The 20,212-nt window shown below is 37.3% G+C and overlaps 1 protein-coding gene across 1 annotated transcript in view; it reads left to right on the forward strand.

Moving 5' to 3' along the window:
- LOC138933430 (uncharacterized) overlaps nucleotides 1-20,212 on the forward strand; it is a 217,818-nt gene continuing 197,606 nt past the window's right edge. The window contains exon 1 of the mRNA XM_070296135.1: nucleotides 1-572. Coding sequence (XP_070152236.1) covers nucleotides 428-572 — 145 coding nt within the window. The 5' untranslated portion in view covers nucleotides 1-427. The remainder of the gene's footprint in view (nucleotides 573-20,212) is intronic.

The following is a 20,212-nucleotide window of genomic DNA, read 5'->3' on the forward strand; positions in this document are numbered from 1 at the left end:
TAACGGATCGATAACGGCGCGACGATAGTGCGCGAGCACCGTTAGCGACTCGGGTCTCGTCGTCGTCGTCGTCATCGTCGTCCAAGTGCCGGAGTCGAGAGCATTACCGGGAATCTCCGTCGAACAGTCGGCCGAATGCCGATTACGTAGGCGCGCGTTCGCCGCTCGAGCGTCGTTCGTGATAGCTGAAGTTGGCCGCGATCGGTGCGCGCGTCCGATCGACTGTTCTCCGGGGGTTTCGCGATTATTTGACATATCGATATCGTAGCGCGGGTATTAATATATCGTGCGCCCGGCTCGGCAGTGCGCGAGCGAGCCGAGTAACGTGCCCGACGCGCGGTTATGTGTCACGGCGGCGCGTTGACATTTCGCGCGGCGGCGAGTACGCGAGGGAAGCCGGTTGCCGCGAGTGACGGGGCGCGCTGACATGTCGGCGATGTCGTGGGGCACGGCCGCGGCCGGTCGGGCCGCGGTGCCATGGCGTAGAAAAACGCGCGTACCCCTGCTGCTGCTGCCGCTGGTCGTTCTCGGATTGCTGCCGGGCAGCGTCGTCGGCGAGAGGAGCAAGCAATGTGAGTAATTCCCTCTTTCTTCTTCCCCGATCTATCGGGGTGTTTCTTCTCGGTGGTAGAAATGGTATTATCTCGTTTTTTCGTTACGCTACTTTATCACGATTTATTGCATGTGGGACTCGGCGTCTATCACTCGCAAAGATTTTCAATATTTTCATATTTCTCGTATGTAGGTAATATATTATTCTTATATTATTTATATAATTGAATATTTACTTAATTTCTATGTATTTTATATATATAATTTAGATTATTTTCCTTCAGGAATAGCACATACGTATTTTACTTTATGATTATTCGCAACAAGAACGATTAATAAAACGCATATTAAATAAAGATTTTATACACCCGTTTGTGAAATAATTAAACATATTTGCATTTTGCATAATTTACATTACTTTGTTTCATAAATAGCATTATTTATTTAATAGCGTATTTTACGATATTTGCAATACGAACAACTTATATAAAACGTGTATTAAACGAATATTTTATATTCTTGTAATTAATATGAAAATATTGTAAACTCAAAATACAATATAATATTATATATCTTAGAATACATTTATATACGACGTACACATATATAGAATAGTATATTCCACACACATTATGCGTTATATGTACACTTTATAAGGACACAATACGACAATGGATGATGCGCGAGAGATGCTTATGAGAATGAATTTGATTTTACACTCGATATATCGATCTTTTAGCGAATCGAGACTTTTGCGAATTTTGTGACGCGCGCCTCATTCATAATACGACTGAACGGTAGTACGGGCGTAGTAGTATGTTTACTACGCTGTGAGTACTCCCCTCCTGTCATCTTCCCCTCCCCCCTCCCCCACGCCGCGGCTTCTTGCGCAACGCGTGCGCTCGATTAAAAAAGAATGAACGCGACAATGTCATCGTCGATCGATACGATCGTCGATACGTCGTAAAAATCGTAAGGACATGGAAAAATTTTCACTAGAAAGACGCGATTGTCTGACTTTAATAGAGGAGTGAAATCGTTTCTCCGTAAATACTTTTTCTTTTTTTTTTGTTATGATTAATTTACAAGTATTTTGGAAAAATCGGTTGTTCTTTTTTTTTTTTTTTCAAGCTAAAAATAAGCCCGTGATGAAAAATGTGTTGTGTCTTATAGACTGAAAAGATCGTGACAAATTGTATACTCTGGAGAGAGAATATATTTTCCGCTTGTTACATTGTGGACAAACAGATTATGATTTATTATGTTTACAGAGGACGGGAGCTGGTCACTTTTGTTGCGCATTTTGATTTTACGAGTTTATAAGAATTTATTACGCACCACAAGTATCACAAATGACTATGGATGCTGAAAGATCTCAAAAGTATATAAAATGGAATTTTTATTCTTTAGAAAGATAAAATAATAAATCGATGAAATCGTTATTATTTAAATTTGATTTGCTTTATATAACAGTATATATATATATACAGGGTGTCCCATTTTAAAGGACCCATTCAAATATCTCAGAAACACTGCGTTAAATCGAAAAATGTTTCAAACAAAAGTTGTGTGGCTTCAAGGGGGCCATAAGATGGTGACAATGATTTGACCTTGGAAAATCATTTGAAGGTCGTCTGAAGGTCAACTTTAAAATCTTAAATGGAAACCCCCATTTTTTATTTAGTATTCTTGTAGCTGACATCGAGAGCTTTCCAAAACACTATAATAAAGTATCTTTTCTTTCATTAAGTACTTTTTGAGTTATTTTATATTTTAATCTGACATATTTTGATATAAAAAATTAAATATTTCGTAAAATATTCAGTTTTCGATAATTTTACCGTAATACTTCTATGTACAGAATAATGAGACAAATCAATTAGTATAAAAAGAAATTGTTTTTAAGAAAATTATTTACAATGTATTTTTTTAAACAATTATTTGTTTTTTTTGGCACTAATTAATTTGTCTTATTATTCTGTACATAGAAGTATTACGGTAAAATGATCGAAAACTAAATATTTTACGAAATATTTTATTTTTTATATCAAAATATGTCAGATTAAAATATAAAATAACTCAAAAAGTACTCAATGAAAACATATTTTATTATAGTGTTTTGGAAAGCTCTCGATGTCAGCTACAAGAGTACTAAATAAAAAATGGGGGTTTCCGTTTAAGATTTTAAAGTTGACCTTTACACGACCTTCAAATAATTTTCCAAGGTCATATCATTGTCACCATCTTATGGCCCCCTTGAAGCCACACAACTTTTGTTTGAAACATTTTTCGATGTAACGCAGTGTTTCTGAGATACTTGAGTGGGTCCTTTAAAATGGGACATCCTGTATATATTCTTTTTTTTCACGGTGGTTTATTTTTTTTTTTTTTTTGGTAAAGAAAAGATAAATTATAAGATTCTTTATTTCGTAAATCGGGTTACGATTCCTTCCATAATCCATTAATAATCGGTTCTGTTTCGTAAGCAACTTGTGTCGCGTAGCCTTTCCCTTTTGAGATTCATCAGAGATCATCTATTAAGTGCTCGGCGAATAAAACATAGCGATTAAACGTATATGTACATTTATCGTCTGCCGAAGCCTGAGCGAAAAACTTGGGAATACTCGATCCGGGAAGGTCGCAGGAAAAAAGTTAAATTAACCCCAACTTTAATCGAAGCGGTATAATCGACGGCGCACGTAAAATCCTATCTTTTTGATGAAATTGCCTCGTTATCTGAACTTCGTGAGTGGAAGGGTTGGGCCTTTGCGGATCCGGTTAAAGAGAACAGTACGTCGTTAACCTCCGCTAGACACGCTCGTTAACATAGCTCACGAATAGCATTTTTGCCCTTAATCACCATCGAGCCTCATCTGCCCGCGTGGTAGCCGTAAAATATTCTCGCAAGAAATATCAGAGAATTTCGGGGGAAAAAAAAAACAACTTTAATCTCGTGGAAATTAAAACAAAACTTGCTTCATCTCCGTCCTCTCGTACATTCATATTCATATCCGCAATTACTTATATAAGTTAGATCGCGTATATTAAACATTTTATCACGCGCATTTATTTTCTAGGACCTGGAATAATATCGCGATAAAGTTTAGGGAATATTAAGATTGCGGAGGGAAGATTCCACGAGATAAGTTAAATTAACACACTCTGCTAATTTACTTACATCGAATTTCATCGTCCGTGATTCAAGCAATTTTAATATTTAATTCGAAGAGAATTATATTGTAAGAAACTATTACAAAATTATTATGAACGATAAATGTAATTTTATAAGACATGCTTTTTCCGCTCTATATTTTATATATCGGAAGATCTAGCATTTTTTAAATTATTATAATTGCGAATTCATAGCAATTCGTACGATGCATATACGGTACGCATATCGTGTTTTATAACTCGTACGTTTTTCTTAACGAGCCCCGATCGACCCTCGGATGTTTCTGTCATCCCTTAGCGTCCCATTTTTCTCGGGAGGGATTGTTTTTGTTAATCTCCGCTTCCCGTCGCACATAGGGGGAATGTCTGTGGTTCCCTTTTCGAGACATAATAAATTTTTTTCTTCCTCTACTATCCGCTTTACCTTGTATACGCGCTTCGATTCACGATCCACGCGAAATTCCTCGCGAAGATTACCATCCTCGTTCGTCTGCGCGAGTGAAGTCATAAAAAAAAAAATAATAAAAGATTCTTTCTATTACATCGCCGACCTCCATTACTCGTTAGATTTCGTCATTGCATTTCCATCATTCGAAATATCTGGATGCTTCTCTTTTCTTCCTTTCTCTCCTTTTTGCTCTATTCGCTCCGTATCTTTAGAAGAATTTTTCGTCCTTCTCGTTCCCTTGAAATTCCTCCTTACTCCAATTCTCTTCACCCTTACGACGGTTCACATACATTAGTGGTACGTTTGGTTTTCGAGTGCCAAATCGGCACTCGACGATCTTTCGTGAAATGGTAACGCGCGGCATTCGATCGTATCGATTGTCCTTGTTCTCGCGTAAAATAAATCGGCGCCCCTTCGACGAGATTATTTGTAACGCCGCGAGGCAGCTTGACGAAGTATCGGCATGCGAAAATTGCGGTAATCAGCGTCGAAGTTACAACGGGAACAGCGTTAATTGTTTGCACCGGTGGCGGGATTACACCCGCGCTTGGTAACACGCCTGGGAACGAACGACGGCAGCGAACCGATAAACGAAGCTAATTACGACAGTCGAATTAGCTCGGGCGAACGATCGATCGATCGATCGATCGATCGGTGGATTGATTCGCGGACGATTAAAGCACGACACGTTCCACCGTCCTCCGTGCGATCATCTGTGCCTGATTTTGCGCCGCTTATAAAAGTCATCATCTACGCCAGATGAATACCGTGGACGCGATCAAAATGCACGTTTCGCATGTTTCTTCCTTTCTCTCTCTCTCTCTCTCTCTCTCTCTCTCTCTCTTTTTAATACAACTGCGATATCGTTCTTTTCGACACACGACGCGAATGTCGGAAAATAAAAAGTCGTAATTCTCCCGTTGTAACAAGATTGAATTAATAAAGCGCGTGGACATTATCGGATCGTATTTTGCAAAACGAGAGCAACTAACGATATTTTTTATTATGATTCTGTTTTGCCGTTTGACACAATATGTAATGCAGATGTGAAAACTTCATATCCGCGAGCCTTGTACGCGTAATTTTTTTTTTTTTTTTTTTTTTTTCGGGAATATTGCTCTCTGCATTTAAAAAAATCTATACACTCCGAATATATTGTGAAATATAACGATATTTCGACGCGAATGTTGCCCCCCGTAGGCAAATTCTCCATCCATTGACCACCGTTGCCATGTCGATTTTATTTTTCATCATGGGCAATTTCAAGGGAATAGTTTCTTCTCCATTGTTTTGAGATATTTTGGGGATATTATAGTTTAGAATATTACATATATATATATATATTTCTGCCAGATTATTCAATCGTATACTATACTTTGCATTGAAAACATATATGTGTATGTGAAGACATTTATTTAAAATAATAAAATTCACAAAATTTATGACGCAAAATATTTTTGAAACAATAAATTAATATTCTCCTTCTCTTACCATTTTTTTTTTCAGATACGCGAATATTTTTATTCGATTAAAAAAAGGTAAATGCGATTAAAATATTTAAAATAAAAGAATGAAATATAAAAACGGGCATCGTTCTTTTTTTGTTTATTTACACTTTTTCAATTATAATGCACATAATTGATTTTTAAGTATCGCTTATATCTCTGGCGGTTAAGTGCTTAATTTTCCGATCGAATAAGCAGTTTACGAAATTCCAATATACATATATTCATCTCCGTTCTACTTTAGCTGCCGCGGAATCCGACCCAATACCTCTTGTGCGACATTGATTTCGTTCCCCCCCCCCCCCCCATATCATCGTCTTTAGATAGAGTTGTGTACTTGAACGTCCCCGGATCGAAGTACACTTGCTCTATATTTACAACGAGCTTTCGAGGGTTCGAGTTGCTCGTGTCTTGCATTCATCCTGCCATCTCTAAATCCGCGTCGCCTCGAATATGGCGGAAACGTGTATCAACTTTTTATCATTTGCTTTTTACATGTGAAAATAAATCTAGCGAACTAAATAAAACTCGACGAATTGCTATCGATGCGACAAGTGCCTAGCGATATTATTTTAAAGACAAATGATTCTTTAAAACTCGAAAAACCTATATATATATATATATATATATATATATATATATATATATATATGTAAAATTAAATTTTCCGTATATTACCCAATATTTGAAAAAATTTAAATGCAATATATCGTATTAGGTGTACAACTTTGCTTCCACCGTTTATTTTCCGAAATTCAAGGTCCTATTGTAAAAAACTGGTTCTGAATCATTCCCATGTCTTTGAGGCGTTTTGAAATTGCTTGTTGAGTCACTCCCAATGATCGTGCCAATTCTTTTTGACTTTGACTCGAGTCTTCATTAAGTAATGCCTCCAATTCTGCATCTTCGAAAATCTTCTCTCTTCCACCGCTATGCCGCGCTTCGACGTGAAAATCACCGTTCTTGAAGCGTTGAAACCACTCACGACACGTTCTTTCACTAATAGCGGCTTCACCATAAGTATTTGAGAGCATTCGATGAGCCTCAGCCGCAGATTTCTTCATATTGAAGCAGAAAATTAAAACCTCCCGCAAATGACGAGAATTTGGCTCGTAAACTGACATTTTCAATCGAGAATAACTTTATGATGCAGACACAAATCGCCTAATGTCTCTATGGGGTTATGTTGACAGATGCCCAAGTTTATTGCATGACGTCTATGATCTAGTTATTTCGACCACTACTTACCGCTAAAACCATCTATAGGAAAACGGCGGAAGCAAAGTTGTACACCTAATACAAAATTTTTTAACATTTCTCTAATATCGTGTAAGGATAAAAGTATCTCGATCTATGATGAGACATTTTAAAATTTTATATAGAAACAAGAATGATATTATTTCTTTTTTGAAAATACATAATATAAAACGTGTAGTAATGTAGGAATCTTTCTATCTCTGCTTCCTTTTGTCTCTTCAGATTTGTTTTTTTTTTTACTTTTAATTTATAAATCGATTATTGAGTTAAGAAAATTTAATTATCAACAGTTTCATAATATTAAGCTATATAAATGATAAATGTCGCTTCATTTAATTTATTTGAAAGCCAGTCTCTCTCGCTCTTTCTCTCTCTCTCTCTCTCTCTGTTTCGTACAATTTTACGTACGGATGCTCTTGCTGGAAAGGGGGTATTTTAATTGCCCCAGCACTGTATTAACATAGGTATATTACCGCGGAGCAGGAAGTACACTGTAATTACTTGCTGAGCTTAGCGTAGGAACATTTATTACTTCGGGTGGACCGAGTGTCGTGTTTATCACGGGGGATGATAATTTTATATCTTAAACGATATCGCACATTCGTATATCTGCCACGTGCCTTTAATTAATGTCCGATATATTCGCATTCGCGATTCTCACCTACGAAAAGCGGCTTAAGGGAAATCATCGTTGGATCTTGTGTTTCAAGCTCGAGGATTAAGTCCTGGAGATTGAAACGCGATTAGAAAGCTGCTCTTCAGCGTTTAAGCCAGACTTTAAGCTGTCGTGGTCAAGCTTTGGATAAATAATTCTCATCGGATTTCGCCGCATCGGTCAAGCACTTCTAAGCAAGACTCTTTCATACTGACTTTTAGAATTATAATATAATAATAAGATTAAAAGTTACATCTAAAAATATCTAACCGCTTAATCGCGTCAAATTAATTGTCCTAAACGTGAACAATTGTCATATCCTGATATATAGGATCTTTTATGATTTTTCATAATAAATAAATTTCCATAATAATTTTATAAATCTGCAATATATGTTTGTTTAAATCTCTTCCTTCATTAGCATAATTATTTTCTGTTTTACGACAAGTACTTCGCAAAAAAATTATATTAAAAGGAATATAGATTTTTAAATTTCTGTCAATTTTATCGTAGTATATCTTATGTCCTTACATCGTGTTTTTTAAATTTTTTCATTACCCTATAATCCAGCATCCGGCAAATTTTTCGATGATTTTTCAACGACTCATACAAATATGCGCTATCGTTTATATATCTCGACGTGAAATGCGATGCGCCGGCATAAATAAATTTGCGGTGCTTCGGATGCCATTTTCGCGCCGATATATCGCGTATCATACGTGAAAAAGGGTGACGGCGACGAGACGGGCGGCGGGTGTTACAGATAGAGCGTCGGATCGAAGATGCCCACGCAGGAAAAGGGGGAGAAAACGAAGCTCGCGCGCTGCTGGTTCACGCGCAGGGATGGGTCGACACAAACTTCGATATTACTTTCCGTTACGGGCCGGAAGTGCTGGATTTATGACGGCAGGGCTCATACGTTGTCGTCCGTGGAATGTCGGATTCATTTTCCATTCGCCGATAAGATACATAAGATATTGGCAACAATCACTTTTTTCCTCCCTCTACTCTTTCCCTCTTCTCTTTCTCTTTTTGGGACATAAGATTTATTCATTAATATGTTTGAAAAATGATATGATTTATTATTAAGTAATAACTGGATGCAGAAATTATTTATATATATATATATATAATATTTTTATTATAATATATATATATAATATATATATAATATATATAATGTTTTTAAGAAAATTATTTACAATGTATTTTTTTAAACAATTATTTGTTTTTTTTGCACTAATTGATTTGTCTCATTATTCTGTACATAAAAGTATTACGGTAAGATTATCAAAAACTAACTATTTTATGAGATATTTAATTTTTTATATCAAAAGATGTCAGATTAAAATATAAAATAACTCAAAAAGTACTTAATGAAAAAATACTTTATTATAGTGCTTTGGAAAGCTCTCGATGTCAGCTACAAGAATACTAAATAAAAAATGGGGGTTTCCATTTAAGATTTTAAAGTTGACCTTCACATGACCTTCAAATGATTTTCCAAGATCAAACCAATGGTACCATCTTATGGCCCCCTTGAAACCAAACCACTTTTGTCTGAAACATTTTTCTTTTCCGGGCTTGGTTTTTGAGATATTTGCCTGAGGAGATTAAAATGGGGCACCCAGTATTTATGGTGTTTTATCTCTTGAATTTTTCATTTAGTTTTTTAAAAATCCTTTTCCCTCATTTCTTTCATTATGCAAAGCGTTTATGATTATATCTATCGCATAAATTGTATAAAGAAATAAAGATATTTAATTTCTAAAACAATTTATAACAGTGTATGCCAAAGCAGAGCACAATTATGATGCTTATAGTCACGGATACTCAATTTACGGATTACCTTAATCACTGAACCGCATATATTTCACTCGATTAACATTGGCATTGCTCAATTAATTGTGAAAGCAGTCGCTACTGACAGCACGCTGAACTGTCAATACACTTGTACGTGTTACTATTTAAGTAATAAATCAATCGGTTATCATACGTCGCTTGATCGATCGATCGCGAAAGGCTATATGTTTTGTGCAATCGTAGCCGTCAATCGTTATTTCTAATATTTTTATATTATCGAAAAACGAATAGCATATACACAGTAAGATTATAATATAAATCTTTCTAAATTGTTCTGTAAATAAATTATACATATATATTTTAAATATTTATATATATGTGTATGTTCAAATATAATGATTACGTGCGTGTGTGTGTGTGTGTGTGTGTGTGTAGCTAATAAATTGATAAATTATGATTGAATATATTTTGCTTCGAAAACATTCTCGTAATCGTTAATCGTTAATGACAATAAAATAAAATAAATTGAATTGGAATAAAAACATATTGTTTAAAGAAATAATTATAATCCAGTGAAATATATTGATTGAAGCATTGACGATTTAAAGCGAAAAAGTCAAACTGGTAAATATGACGTATCGCTTTAAAAATAACGGTAATCTAGAAGCTTACTGATTTAGTACCGATCGATTATTGATCACGCAAGATTTCCGTTTCTCTCTTTCCACCCTCATCTTTGCTCCATATCTCCCTCTTCTTGCCACTCCAAGAACCCAGCAACCCTTTCCCTCGTCACTGTCTGGCGGCTTGATTTCTTGCTGAACTCCTTCGGCAAGAAACTTCACTACCGGAATGGAGACTCGGCTCTATCCCCATTCACTTATCCCGCGAGACTATCCGCGCGCATCAACCGCTACGGGGATATCACCCTTCTCGGCGGGCAGAATTCCACTTAATTCCCATGAAATGGGTAGTGGAATTCTTCATGAGACAAATCGCATCTAGTAATCAGGTAGAGTAACCAATGTGACGCTGACGTATGATATTTTATAAAGAATAAATGTATAATAAATTTTAATTTTTTAATTGTGAAAACTTCGTTGGAGAACTATCTTAAAAATTTAATTATTAAATATGATAATATTAAATATTAAATATTAAATATGGTAATATTCATAAATTGCGCAAAATTTTATATATATATATATATATATGCATGCATATACATTTCAAAATTATAGCCTATATAAAAATACAATATATTGTTATCTAATAAAATAAAAAATCCGATTCATTAAGATATTGAAGATAATATTGAGGTCGCGTTCGTGATGGACAAGAGGATTGAGAAATGTAGTATTTGCAACGCTTGTTGAATCTTTTTGCGTACACGATTGATAAACGCTGATCGTCGGAACAGAATTAGTAACAAGACGATTATACAGAGGAACATCCCGTGGGATCTACTTTCGTATCGACGGTTTCAGAGGCAGCTTCGCTATCCGGGGAGGGAGGTTTTCTCAGTTCGGCAAGTTTCATCGGAGGAAAACAGAGACAAAGAGAGAGAGAGAGAGAGAGAGAGAGAGAACGAGAGAGAAGCCGCAAGCTCGTAACTTCGTGCCGCCGGCTTCGTGTCGGAACGTCGCGCGAGAATTATCTGAATTTTCGTGGAAGGGGATGCGAAAAGCCGGCGATTGCCGATGGCGTACAATCTCTCTCACACCTGTCGTTTCTTCGCACCCCCCTCCCTCCCTCCCACCCCGGCCCCCTCCTTCCCTGTCCTTCGTTTTTGGCGCCTCTTTGCGGGAACAGCGGGCTCAATTACTACGGATCTTGGGATATCGATAATCCCCCCCCCCCCCCCGAGACCGCCAATCGTCGTCGACGAATCAATCTTTCGGTACTTCCGGACATCCCGGGCATCGGCCTCGGATTGTCATCTCGGATTTTCGAAACCCGCTTCGGCGCGCCTCGTCGAACTATCTGGGAATTTCGTCAGAGTTGGCCATCGCTTCGTCCATTATCCTCGTTCATTCTCGCGAAGTTCATTCTCCCGGTGCCATCCGCGCTCCCTCCCTCCCTCCCTCCCCCCTTTTCCCCCGTTTTCTCCCCCGCGCAACCCCAATCCTCGCTCCCTCTTCGCGGCGTACATGTTTCATCTCTCCTTCCCCCCCCCCCCTCCTCCTCTTTTTCTCCTTCCGGCGTCGTAGATCGATCGGCATCCGGGTTGTATCTCTCGCTGGACGTTTTAAAATGTCGATAACGAACGGGCATCGATCCGCCCCCTCACGTCGCCCAAGTTGAAGTTGCCAAAGTTGCGCCCTATTGGAATTTCTCACCCGATGGCGTTATGAAAAGCTCCATTTTCACGTCACGATTTTGCCAGCGTGAACACTCAATAGCGAGATCGCGACGTTGAAAATTAATAATGTTCCATAACGCACGCGCATACGCATGCGATCTAACACTTGTGAAGATAAAATTTTGAATGAAAGAAAATCAATTCGCATAACTTTATAACACGCAGAATAATATTTGTTATTCAAAAAAACTTGAATACGTATTGATTTTTATTCGAAATTATTCGAGAATTCGTGGAAGAGCGTCTTAAAACATTCTTCGAATACCTTTTGAATAAATCTTCTCGTCTCGTGCACGAGGAACAGTTCTCAAAGTAGTTACTTATCCATAAGATTTGTCCCGGGGAGCAGAAAATGCCACGCGTTCTGCTTTTATCGCATCGCGACAATATATCTTCTTTCCCTTCTCGTTTTCTCCCCTGTCCCCCTGTCCTTTTCATTCCGTGCCCGCGCGTTTCTCGTTGTTGTTTTCAAATTGCAAAACGTCAGTGTCCCTTGTATCCGTTCGTAACCTGGTCCTTTTATAGCGCGGACCGAGCTCATCATATCCCGCCGTTTTACAACGAGCGCAACGACCGCGAAGCGGCGCTTCTCTCGCGCGGAGGGTGAGACTTTCTTCAAATTGGAATTTTGTTGCAGTTCGCCAGTTCGTCCATTATCCTCGCCTCTTCGCGGGATCTTCCACTTCGTCCTCGATCCTTCAGCTTTTGTTCACGCCATCCCTATTCCCTCCCCCACTTTTCTCGCGCACTTTGCTGACTTAGGGTGTTTGCTGTCTATCCGGGATCTTTCAAAGTGTCGATAAGGGATAAACATCGATTCCGCGTAAGGAGTAAAGTTACTTCAAATAGGAATTTCCTGGCAAATCGCTCTACCTTCGTCGGCGTTCATTCCTATTATCGAAATTTGTCAAACTTGGAATCCTAATTCTCGAGAAAACGAGAATGTTATTAGAATGTTGAAAGAATATCGCTTATATATACAAATAATTGAGAGGTTACGTAATCTTTGTACTGTGTAATATATTTATTTTTCGTTAATAAATCTTTAATGATAAAATAGAAAGAAACTCTTGCAGTATAATTTAATTTGATTTTTTATTTTTACAAATGCAAAACTTTCTTATTTCGTTTTTTAATTACAATTATATTCTCTTTGTTCTTTCATCAATTATTGCACATTGTAATAATTATTAATGTATAAATTAATGAGCAATTTCACAGACAAGAATAATGATACAATTTAATAGAGTTAATCCGCTGATAATAATTTCCCAAACTTCTCTCTACACGCGATTTACTATCACGATTAATTATTAATTCGAGAATATTGAATAATACTAAGATACTTTTAATGCAATTAAACACAACACGATACGCGCAAAAATAATAAAATATAACGGAAAGATTGTATATAATTATAAAAAATGTATAAAACGTTCGATAAAATATCAGTAATAATTAATTTTATATGGACGTGCAATCAAGCAGGATTAATCCTTTGATAATAATTCACCTGGAAGAGTACTGAAAAATGTATCGCGCAAGAGAAAGAGGGATAGAGAAAGAGAGATGTTGTTTTGTTGTGCCATTGTGATTTGGCAAGAATGGACGAGAATGATAAAACGTGCTTTGCTATGGAGTCGAACGTCGACGAATCAAAACGCTCACATGGAGAACGGACAAGCTCTCTCCATATTGAATCACGAGCCAAAGAAAGAAATTCGTAAAAGAAAAGGGAAGAAAGGTATTCCTCGTTGACGCGTCCTCGATAGAATAAGAGGAGACCCGATTCAAGATTCTATGGCCTCGTAAAGAAGGGACAGAATAGAGGGTGAAACGACGCGCGAAGCTCACGAAAATGATGCCGGCACTTCGTTTCTTACTTAATAAATGATTTTCCTATTTACAATAATACATATCTTTTTCGTAGTTTTTCGCGCGAATAAAAAAAAATAAAAATAAAAATATATTTCTTAAACTATACAAAGTTCTCATAAACCTCTGATACGAATACTATTGACAATGGAGTCCTCAATGGAAAATTGTAACCAAAATTGTTGAAATTAAGTGGACACGTTACAAAATTTATATAGGTCTTAAAATTCATCCCTCTCTCTCTCTCTCTCTCTCTCTCTCTCTCTTTTTTTCTGCGAAATTTCTTCAAGACAGAAACCGAATTTCTCTTTTTTTCAGCTTCGCGTGTCGTCGATTCGTCGCTTTTAATCCGCGAGAAAGCCGATGGCGCACGTCTCGAAAGATACGCGCGCTTCTTCGGATGCGGCGAGACGAGAGAAATATTACATAAAGCGTCTAAATATATTTTCCTTCGAGGTATATTGCTCCCTGGGGAGGAATAACCGTGCCGAAGCTCACAATGCGCCGCTACGAGAGTTGCATATAAAGGAGTAGGAGAAAAGGGGGCGAGGAGGCGCAAGAATCGAGCGCGGTTTAATGTATAAGGATGTCTCCCCCTTTCTCCCCCTCCTCCTTCCCCACGTCTCTCCACGATTTTCCGAATATCCGCGGGGAGCTTTTCTTCCCTCCTTCTCTCCTCCTTCTGTCCTCGATCTTGTGCCAAGATCAGATCGAGAACCTAGGCGAGCGAGAAACCGAAGGCATGAAGAGTCAGTCGCGTGTTCTTTCGCCCGAGAAAGCCGTAACGTCGGGAATGGGGTTGTGGGACTTCGGGGGTTGAGGCCGCGTTCCTAGTGATCGAATCTCATGAATTTTTGACGCGATTTTAATCCCACCGCGCGATATCGGGAGAAGGATGTAACTCTCTTTTACTCGCTTGACGTTAAAATGGAAAATTGCTGTTCTGCGAGTCTCGTTTTATGGTAACGCGATGGTAACGGGGATTATTGAGCGATCGTCGAAGACACTTGTTGAATTTTAACACGTTCGCCGATGTAAAGGTAACATAATAATGTAATAAGTATGAAATCTCATACCGTAGCGTGCGTTTGTATTTCTAAAAATTATTGTTTCAAATTCAAATAGTTCTATCTATAGGTTTGGAAAGTAACGCGTTACTTGTAACGTCGTTATCGTTACGGTTACTTTCTTTCGGTAACGATCGTTACTTTTTTTCTGTTTGTAACGCTAACGATAACGTCGTTACATTTTTACAGTAACGGTAACGAATCGTTACTTTTTGGTTTTTTGTTATTAACGTAAAAAAATTCGAATCGTTAAATAAGTTTAATATAAAGAACGCTTGATATATAGAGACTAATTTAGAGTCTTTAATTGTAACTTAGATTATTACATTTAATATTGATTATTAAATAATTTGATAATCTAATAGCTTATTTTTAGCATTACGAAGAACAAAAACATAACGAAAAAGTAACGAATCGTTACTTTCTAAGTTAACGGTAACGGTAACGCGTTACTTTTTAAAATCAGTAACGAGTAACGATAACGAGTTACTTTTTACAAAAAATAACGTTGACGGTAACGCGTTACTTTCATAGAGTAACGTTCCCAATCCTGGTTCCATTCGTGGGAAAGTAAATGTCAATTTTTCATCTTTCTGTGCATGTATGTCAAACGATGAATTTACCAGACCAATAATGTCCATGATAAACCCAACATTAAAATTTGTCACGCGCGGTGCGCTTTCATTATGTCGTTCTTGTTGCCATGATTTATCTTCCTCGAGCTCTTTGGTATTTTTCTGACGTGTGAAGATGCCCGCGGAATTCACCTGCCATCGTTTGTCTACGCGACGACGCAAAATGCACCGTACACGTGTCAGACGCGAGCAACGACGACCGAGCTCGACGTCAGCGCATCTTTTAAATGCGCCTGTCGGCTCCAATGTCACGTTTGCACGCCCAAAATTTGCATCAAGCAGTGTCTCTTTGCGTCAAAATGTATATTTCGCCGCGATCTCGGATAATCCAAGTATACGTGAACGCTCGTTGAATTCCGCGGATAGTTAAAATCTAATTTAAAACATTTATGTTAATAATAAAACGAAAATTTCGCGATATTCCGAGTTAATATTTTACATAAAAATCCGTCTTAAATTTTTGTTAAAATAAAAATTATTGTATTACGTGTTCATTAAATATTATAATATTTATACAATATTTATATATATATAAAACTTAATATATTATATAATAAAATAATATAATAATAGACATAAATAAACAAAGAAAAGAGAGAGGGTGAGAGCTTTAACTGAATTAGTAGAAATCATTTCTTATTGTTAAATAAGAAAAGATTTTGATCTGTTAAATAAATCGTATAATAGTTAGATTAAAATTTTTCATTGGGGGAAGAAATCGATGCAAGTTATAAAATAAAAATAACTTTGATATTATCGCGGAAAAGACGCTGGTTTTTTTCGCTCCGACTATTTCAATTACGGGCGTTTTAATTGTTGACGTAATCAGTGCGTTCGCCCTCCTATGTACGCAAATTTCGCCAAAAGTGTTTTCGCAAAGACAGTCCTTTGAAGAACGCCGCAAATTTTCGTCTCGTTACCGTATCGAAACGTATCGTCAGACGGAGAGACACTTTGATGCTAATTGCGCAACGTTACGTTACGCACACCTCGTGGGTTTTGTCAGGAATGCGCTTTCCGTGCACTTTGCCGGCAGCGAATAAATTTTGCGGCCGGCGGTTTCTCGATCAAACCGCCATGCGGCCTTTGTCCTCTTTGCGCGCGAAAAGTGTAGGTTTTTGCTAAAGAGCACGCGTACAACTCGCAGCTTTCGCAGTCAATTACTAATTAGCTCTAGGCAGAAGTGTGTAGCTGCTACGTAACGAAAAAGCATGGAAAACACAGAGATCTCATGAAACCATATTTATCCCATATTTATAAACCGTTTCTCCTTTTTTGTCTGATAAAAAACTCGATTGAGAGAGAGGGAAGAAAAAAAGAAAGAAAAATGCTTCACTCGAAACTCGTCTCTTACTTAAATATCAGTTTAATTGGATCAAATTAGAGCAAGTCATCTATTTTTTGATATGCGTGGTTAAATTTATAATCTGAGATTACTGGGATGTACATTAAAGAGACTGGGCAATTGTATTTGTCGAAAAATGAAATCTTTTTTGGGGGATTTATTAAAAAAAAAAAAAAAAAAAAAAAAAAAAAAAAAAATAAAATCGAGAATTATCCTTTAACAAAATGTTTATTAGGATTATAAAATATAAAAAAATGGCGTTGCAGATGATTGATCGAAAAAGATTTTTAAATAAGTTTTGCAAGGATAACTCAAATACGAAAGCTCAAATTGAATTGAAAAAAAATGGCATTAAAAATGGCGTTGCAGATGATTGATCGAAAAGGATTTTTAAATAAGTTTTGCAAGGATAACTCAAATACGAAAGCTCAAATTGAATTGAAAAAAATTGAGCATGTTCACAATATGTATAATTTCGGATTGAAATTTTAAAAAGTCCGTGGAAATTTTAGTTTTTGCGAAAAAAAATCAAACAGCCGATCAAAATGGCGATTTTTTTTAAATAAAGTTCATTTTTCGTCGAAAAACAGACGTTTGATTTTTTTTTGAATTATCACTGCAAAACTGTATTTAAGTTGTCACTGCAAAACTTATTTAAAAATTCTTTTCAATCAACCATCTGCAGCACCATTTTTAATGCGTATTCTCAAAAAAAAAAAAAAAAAGTTTTTTTTATATTTTATACTTTATATTTTATACTTTATATTTTATATTTTATATTTTATATTTTATATTTTATATTTTATATTTTATATTTTATATTTTATATTCTCGATTTTAATTCATCGTTTTGTAATAAATTCCCAAAAAGGAAACTGCATTTTTGACAAATACAATTGCCCAGTCCCCTTAAAATAACGCACGCATTCGCGAATAAAAAAAATATAAAATTGCTATTCAACGATTGATGAAATGTCATCATAAGCAATTTTTTCTCTATTTTTATAACTTCCGAGATTGATCTATATAGTACTTTGGCAAGAAAATTGCGAGAAATACGAGTCCCGAGTCGAGATCCCCCGTTCCGGAGTCAAGAAGTTTGACGTATCACCGCCATTCGCGTGTTCCATTCGACGTTCTTGACCGACGATAGTGTTGCCTGATGGTACAATCTCTCGCGCGGAAAAGTACGAGAAATTCTAGCGAGCGTGTGTCGTTTGATTCGACATCTTTTTACCATCCGTTAATCGATATCCTCGGATCGAGATTCGCGTCGTGATCCCGTTCTTTCCTCGATAGAGTGGAAAATTGAGACTGCGCATCCATCATCCTGCAGCCGCCGTCTTAAAAGAAACCAGAGGTAGTACCTTCACGGTCCAGTGTAGCCGAGATGACGGCCTCGTCGACTAAGGTAAATGTTGTCTCACCTGGCTCACCAAGCGCACAGAGGGTGCCAGTGTCAACAGATCCTCTTCCGGTTATATTTAACGTTTTCTCGAGATCGCGCGGTAGAAGTGAGTAGCCTCACTAGAACACGAGGACATACCTGTCTAGGAAACTAAGGCGAAGAGATTTTCCTCTTGCAATTTCCTCTTTTCCCGATATCAAAGCTCGGCCAACATCGTATATACATATATATATATATACGGCGATGTGTTACTTCGCGTGTGACATATTAATGGCAAGATTAATCTTGATTTATCTTGATCTTGCAGCACATGCTCGAAATTGCGAAGGAGCGTAAAAATCCGACTTCTCTAGATACGCAAATTATTCATTCCTCTTTCTCTCTCTCTCTCTCTCTCTCTTTTTCTCTCTATTCCATTTCTTTTATATACAGGGTGTCCCCAATTAAATGGCAAAACTTCAAGAGCGTGTAGGGGACCGAAAAACTAAGACGAGAAGTCCTTTAGAGGTTTGCTCGTTTTTGCTCCATTTTAGAGAAAATCGCAAAAATTCAATCTTTCATTGTCAATTGCTCTCTTGAGTTGATTGGACCCGAATAAACTTTCTGGTTCAAGGTTCCTTACATACGTAAACACTCGATGTTATCCTTTACGGTGCCAATCAATTCAAGGGAGCAATTAATACCCATATTCATAGTCCTTCCTTATTTTAAGGACGGAGGAAGCCTCCATGAAGGATTCCTTGAATCTGCAAGGCCACCTTGTTTCATAGATGGACCTCGAGTCTCCCTTTCGGAAGGAAGGAATATTTTAGGGATTTTTAGTGACCGACTGGAGGCAGCACCGTTTTATGCTGCCTGCAACTAATTTCATATAATACATATGAAAACTTTTTCGTATCTTCAAAAAATTCCACGGGATTTTCCCACTCGCGAATGTATCTTTTCGGAATCCGCCACAGAATCCGATTCTCTGGATTTTCGTCTTCAAATCCATCGTCAGAATCATTTAAAAATTCATTGTCCATTATCCCTTTTTCCTTTATACACTTTCAGTTTGAGAGCGCGACAACAAATAACCACAAAACCACAAATGTAACGAAACTAACTTTTGGAGGTTATATTTGGTTATATTCTGCGTATCGTCTGCTAAAAAGGTCGCATCACTCCTCAAGGAAGCTCGTGACCTTCCTTGAGATAAGGGAGCCAATAAGATTCTTTGTTCGGTCAAGGAAAGTTTATGAAACGTGGAACGAGGAACAAGGAATCCTTATTCCTCAAGGACGGACTATGAATACGGGTATAAGAGACCGAATCATAGATGCGGTGCACAAAATATCACTAGAACAATGTGTAGCTGCTATTAATGAGGTCAGTGCTAGATGTAATGCTTGCATCGATGCAAGAGGGCAACATTTTGAACAATATCTGCATTAAATAGATGATGACATAAATAAAATATAAATAAATAAGTAAAAAAACGGAAACTTGTTTTGTTTCTTTTTTTTGTGATTCTCTTCAAAATGAAGCAAAAACGAGCAAACCTCTAAAGGACCTTCCGTCTTAGCTTTTCGGTCCCCTATACGCTCCTGAAGTTTTGCCATTTAAATTGGGGACACTCTGTATAGTTTCTTAATCTGTATCGTTGCTGGACATATTTCTGCTTCTTGTTCCGTTTTTTTTCTTCCGCTTTTCGGTTCCACTTCGGTTTGACTTCGCGTAGATTATGCTTCCTTCAAAATTTTTAATATTTGCTCATTGCTTAATTTTTTTAATTGGCACGCTGCCAAGTCACAAAGAGCTTCCAAAAATCTCGTCTAGGGACAATTTACAGAGAACGAATGTTCGTATATATTTTGCAGGACAACGTATTTCATCGGACATGATTAAAGCTTAAAAACGCAATAGGGAAGTGGAAAGTATTAATTTCCGAAGTACACGCATCGAGATAGTTCGATCGAGCCAGACAACGAGAAAAGTTTTCATTGCGTGCTTTAAGCGATCCTATTTTCGAAAAAGCCATTTAATAACGTTCTGGAGCCGCGTATCCTCTCTCATTCTCTCTATCTCTCTTCCACGAGAAAATCTAAAATTCAAAAATTCGCGCGCAATTGAGACCGGAACGCGACGCG

Source organism: Polyergus mexicanus, unplaced genomic scaffold (assembly GCF_030449975.1).
Source record: "Polyergus mexicanus isolate NDT 795.1 unplaced genomic scaffold, iyPolMexi1.0 SCAF_1, whole genome shotgun sequence".
NCBI classification, from domain to species: domain Eukaryota; kingdom Metazoa; phylum Arthropoda; class Insecta; order Hymenoptera; family Formicidae; genus Polyergus; species Polyergus mexicanus.